The sequence below is a fragment of the Gracilinanus agilis genome, unplaced genomic scaffold (genome assembly GCF_016433145.1).
Source record: "Gracilinanus agilis isolate LMUSP501 unplaced genomic scaffold, AgileGrace unplaced_scaffold13611, whole genome shotgun sequence".
NCBI classification, from domain to species: Eukaryota; Metazoa; Chordata; class Mammalia; order Didelphimorphia; family Didelphidae; genus Gracilinanus; species Gracilinanus agilis.
The window spans coordinates 1-4,983 of NW_025344267.1; the positions used below are offsets into that span (position 1 = coordinate 1).

The 4,983-nt window shown below is 57.7% G+C and overlaps 1 protein-coding gene across 1 annotated transcript; it reads left to right on the forward strand.

The window, feature by feature from the left end:
• The first annotated feature begins 301 nt into the window (after positions 1-301).
• On the forward strand, positions 302-4,977 carry LOC123254060 (rab GDP dissociation inhibitor alpha). Its single transcript, XM_044683136.1, has 10 exons — positions 302-700; positions 835-934; positions 1,022-1,156; positions 2,243-2,441; positions 2,554-2,685; positions 3,152-3,251; positions 3,908-4,079; positions 4,371-4,515; positions 4,640-4,694; positions 4,801-4,977. Exons 1-10 carry the CDS (start codon positions 302-304, stop codon positions 4,951-4,953), a joined length of 1,590 nt encoding a protein of 529 aa, XP_044539071.1. The 3' UTR covers positions 4,954-4,977.
• Positions 4,978-4,983: the final 6 nt, after the last annotated feature.

The following is a 4,983-nucleotide window of genomic DNA, read 5'->3' on the forward strand; positions in this document are numbered from 1 at the left end:
CCCGGAGCCATCAGCGGAAGCTAAGGAAGCGGACCCTGCTGCGGGAGCGGCTGGAGGCTTGTACCGCAGAGTCGGGGACACGAGCGATCTGGCCCCTTTTCCTGCCTCCATTTTCTTTTCCGAGTTTTCTGAGGCAGGCAGGCAGGCAGGCAGGCTTACCCCGGAGGGGGGCAGCAGCCGCCACAACTCCTCGGGGTGGTCACTGCCCCTGTAGCGGCTACCTGCTGGCCTTGGCTTCAGCCCGGCAGACTGGGCCACCCTGCTTAGTCATTTCAGCCTCCCAAGATGGTGCCCTGAGGGCATGGGTCGGCCCATCTTCTGGGAGAGATTTGGGGTTCCCGGCCCTCGTGACATGGCCCTTCCCCCCTTCCCACTGCACCTGTCGTCCCGCAGCGGGGCTCGGGGCAGTCACTGCTCGTCCCCCTCAGAGCTGCGCCACGCAGGGATTAACGGAGCCCCGGAGACCTGCCCCGCCAACCTTTTGTGTCTCCGTTCTGCCCCTCCTCCCCTTTGGCGAGGGACTAAGGCGGCCCAGAGGTCCTTGCTGGCCCCCTCGTGGGGGGGGGGAGCTGACGGCCTTGCCCCCCTCCAGGAATGTATTCTCTCCGGCATCATGTCTGTGAATGGGAAGAAGGTGTTGCACATGGATCGGAACCCGTACTATGGCGGGGAAAGCTCCTCCATCACCCCCCTGGAAGAGGTGAGGCGCCCGCTCCGGCTTTCCCACACTCCATTGTCTCCCTCTTTATAGGCCGAGGTCCAATCAGAGGGTTTGCGAGGTGAGCTTGACATTGAACAAGGCCTCCCTTTTCCTCTTTGTCTCTCCGCTTGCAGTTGTTCAAACGCTTTGAGCTCCCCGAGGGGCCTCCGGAAAGCCTGGGCAGGGGCCGAGACTGGAACGTTGACCTGATCCCCAAATTCCTCATGGCCAATGGTGAGGGGGGGCCGGGGGAGGGAGGGAGGCAGGGAGGGAGGGAGGGAAGGTGACCAGGCGGGTGAGCCTCTCCCCTCGCTCCCACAGGTCAGCTGGTGAAGATGTTGCTGTACACGGAAGTGACCCGATACCTCGACTTTAAAGTGGTGGAAGGCAGTTTTGTCTACAAGGGGGGCAAGATCTACAAGGTGCCGTCTACGGAGACTGAGGCCTTGGCCTCCAGTGAGTGCCTCCGCCCCTTCCCATTGTGCCCGATCATCCCCCCGGGAGTCACCCAGGGCACTGGAGGAAGGCACGAGGTGGGGATGGGCAGGCCTCGCCTTTCCAGAGGGCTTAAGACAGCAGTGCAGAAGAAGCCCGTGGCCAGGCCCCCTGAGTACTAGGCCCGGTGCAGGGGGGGCAAAGGAAAGCGCATCTCCCCTCCTTTTAGCCCAGGTGAACACATACCGAGGTATACAGAAGGAACAGAGAGGGCGAGGGCTGGCCGCTGACCTCGGGGGCAGCCGTATGTAAGTAGGTAGGACCGAGGTGGCAGGGCACACAGGCAGAGACAGAGGATGTGGCCCTTTGCTCTTCTAGCCGGAAGCTGGGCCCCACCTGTGTAGGAGGCAATGGGGAGCCAGCGCAGTTGGAGCAGGGCAATAGAATGGCCAGACCTCGCTTAAGGAAGAGCATTCTGGCCAAGATACCAGCGAGGCGATGGCCGAATGAATGTCCAGATGAGGCGATGAGGGCCTTCGTGAGTGTGCTTGGTGTGGGAGTGGGAGATGTGAGGTGCTGCTGCGGGGCCACAAACAGTGAGATTAGGCAGATGATTGGCTTTTCGGAGTCACGGTGGAGACTGACAGAGAAAGAAAGGGCAGACTGGTTTCTGAGAGGAGGACGGGCTCTCCCTGGAAGGCTACTTGGCTCACAGTGGAAGGAAGGTAGGGAAAGGGACAAATGAAAGCAGCTTCAGAATATGCAGCCATAAGACAAAAGACTGCCTCAGCTTCCCAGTGGAGCCCTGGGATAGCGGATTGCGCTGGCAAGATTAATTTGATCATCACTACTAGTCCCTGGCCCTCTGGTCCAGGCCGGTTTCGTCTGAGCCCCGGGGTCCAGTTCGTCTTAGACAAAGGAGGGGTGGTTAAGGCCTCCCTCACTGGGGGTGGGGGCTGGAGACATAGGAAACGGAGACCCGGAAGCCACAGGCCAGCAGAATGAGAAGGGATCTGGCTCTTTTGCTTTATAGTTTCTGCCCCTGCTCGCTGGGAAGGAAAGGGGCGGGCTTGGCACTGGCAGTGAAGAAACTCCTTTCTCCCACAGACCTGATGGGCATGTTTGAGAAACGCCGATTTAGGAAGTTCTTGGTCTTCGTGGCAAACTTTGATGAGAACGACCCCAAGAGCTTTGAGGGCGTCGACCCTCAGACCACCACCATGAGAGACGTGTATAAGAAGTTTGACTTGGGCCAAGATGTCATCGACTTCACTGGCCATGCTCTGGCCCTCTACCGAACCGATGAGTAAGAGGCCGTTCCCTCGTTTCCCTTCCAGGGCCTTCCTTTCGCTGGCTCTATTCTAACACGGTCGCGCCACCTCTTTGTTCCTTAAACCAGCTTCCTCTCTCCCTCTCAGCTACTTGGACCAGCCCTGCCTTGAGACCATCAACCGCATCAAACTCTACAGCGAGTCCTTGGCCCGTTATGGGAAGAGCCCATACCTGTACCCTCTCTATGGCCTGGGGGAGCTCCCCCAGGGATTTGCAAGGTGAGTGGCCGGGGCTGGGCGTGGGGGTGCAGATGGGGCATGTGGACAGCCGTAGGGAAGGGAGATGGTCTCCACTTCTGCTCTTGTTCTTTCTGTTGGTATCGAGCTATTTTCCAGCTCAGGAGAAGGGAGGCCCACAAGGCTTGGCAGTCTACCGATTCCCCAGCTCTAAGCTTTGGGTGACTGTCCACTGCTTCCTGCCGACTCTGTTCTCAGTTCTCAGTTCTCAAAGCCAGCCTGCCTTGGCCCTGCTCGGAGGGCTCTTCGCCTGTTGACGCGGCCTCGTGAACATAAAGCCCTGTTTAAAAAAACAAGACCAGAACAGGCATCATTGATTTTCCTTAGGGTGCTTGGGAAAACAGCCCCAGAGAGGGGGCGTGACTGAGCCAAAGTCACTCTTAGTCTGACCACTAGTCACAAACTCCAGCCTTTGGACCAACCCGAGGGTGGGGCTTCCTCCCCTCAGATTGAGTGCCATCTATGGTGGGACATACATGCTGAACAAGCCTGTGGATGACATCATCATGGAGAACGGAAAGGTGGTAGGAGTGAAGTCCGAGGGGGAGGTAAGCTGGGTTACTCTTCTGGAGACCTCTCTCCTTTCCCCTCCCGTTTCTCCTTGTCTTCTCTCCCCCAAGGGCCAAAAGTGGTTCTGACAAGTTTGTCGTGGTGGGTTAGGGTTAGGGTTAGGTCCTTCTGTCTGGGACACTCGGCTTCAATTAGTCTTGGGCCAAGTTGCTTGGTCCCGATTGCTCTTTTCCTTTCGGGACCCCAGGGTTCGAGGCACCTTTGTTTTGTTGTTCATGGCAGTACCAGTTTTAGATTCTGCATGTTGGGAAGAGATAAGGTAGAGCTACCGTTGGAGGCGTGGCCTCTGAATCCCAGCAGCCAGTAAGAATAAGCCAGGATCCCCGCCCACTAGGAAGTTTCTAATCCTCTTCGGACCACTTTTGTGAACTACTCCAAAGTCAGTCTCGGAGACTGGAGCACAGATGGTAACCCCCTTCCAGGAAATTCATTCAGTCCAAGGAGTTGACCATTTCTCTGGTTGGCACCGAATTTTCTTAACTGGTCAGGGTTTAGAGCTGTTGAGGCCACCTACAAGTCCTGGCCAATGGGAGAGACTCCATTAAGTACAGGAAAGGCCCAGTGAAGATCCCCGCCTGCTGCTGGAGACCCAACTCAGCAGGTCAGGGTATCGTTGTCTCCCCCCCCCCCCCAGGTGGCCTGTTGCAAGCAACTGATCTGTGACCCCAGCTACATCCCCGACCGGGTTCGAAAGGCTGGCCAGGTCATCCGAGTCATCTGCATCCTCAGCCACCCCATCAAGAACACAAATGATGCCAACTCCTGCCAAATCATCATTCCCCAAAATCAGGTCAACAGGAAATCAGGTGGGCAGTGCTGGAGTGCGGGACCATATGTGCATCTTCTCTGTGTCTGCATCCAATTCCCCCCTTTGTCAGCCCCGGGGAGGTGCCGTGCTTGCCAGGTTCCTGGGAGGAAACCCATGTAGGCCATTGGGACAATCACTTCTTGGTTATCAGTTGGGTCCCCATCCTGGAACTGTGGCTGAGCGGGAACAGAAACGTGTACGTCGGACGGACCCTGCTGAATGGAGTCCCGATGAAGCTGGTGTGGAACAGGGCTCGGCCTCCCCTTCACTCCCGTTTTTCTCTTCTAAGACATCTACGTGTGCATGATCTCCTACGCCCATAACGTGGCCGCCCAAGGAAAGTACATCGCCATCGTCAGCACCACCGTGGAGACGGCAGAGCCTGAGAAGGAGATCGAGCCGGCGCTGGAGCTGCTGGAACCCATTGACCAGAAGTGAGAGCCTGGGCTGACTGCGGGAGGCCAGGGACCTGGGATCGGGCTGGGGGCAATGAGTGGGGCCGCCGGGGGGGGGGGGGCAGAGGGCAACCGGGATGGAGCTCTTTCCGCGCCTCCTTAGGTTTGTGGCCATCAGTGACTTGTATGAGCCAACAGACAACGGACTGGAAAGCCAGGTAAGCCAGTGCCAGTCTCCCACGGCCAGGTCGCTTTGACTCGGTGGGCGGGAGGGTGGCCCGGTGGCTAGGGCTGCTCTCAGCCTCGGAGTCTGGGTCCCTCCAGGTGTTCTGTTCCTGTTCCTACGATGCCACCACCCACTTTGAGACGACCTGCAATGACATCAAAGATATTTACAAGCGCATGGCTGGGACAGACTTTGACTTTGAAAACATGAAGCGGAAACAGAATGACGTCTTTGGAGAGGATGAGCAGTGATGGCAGGAAGTAATCCCTCCCCTTCTGCCT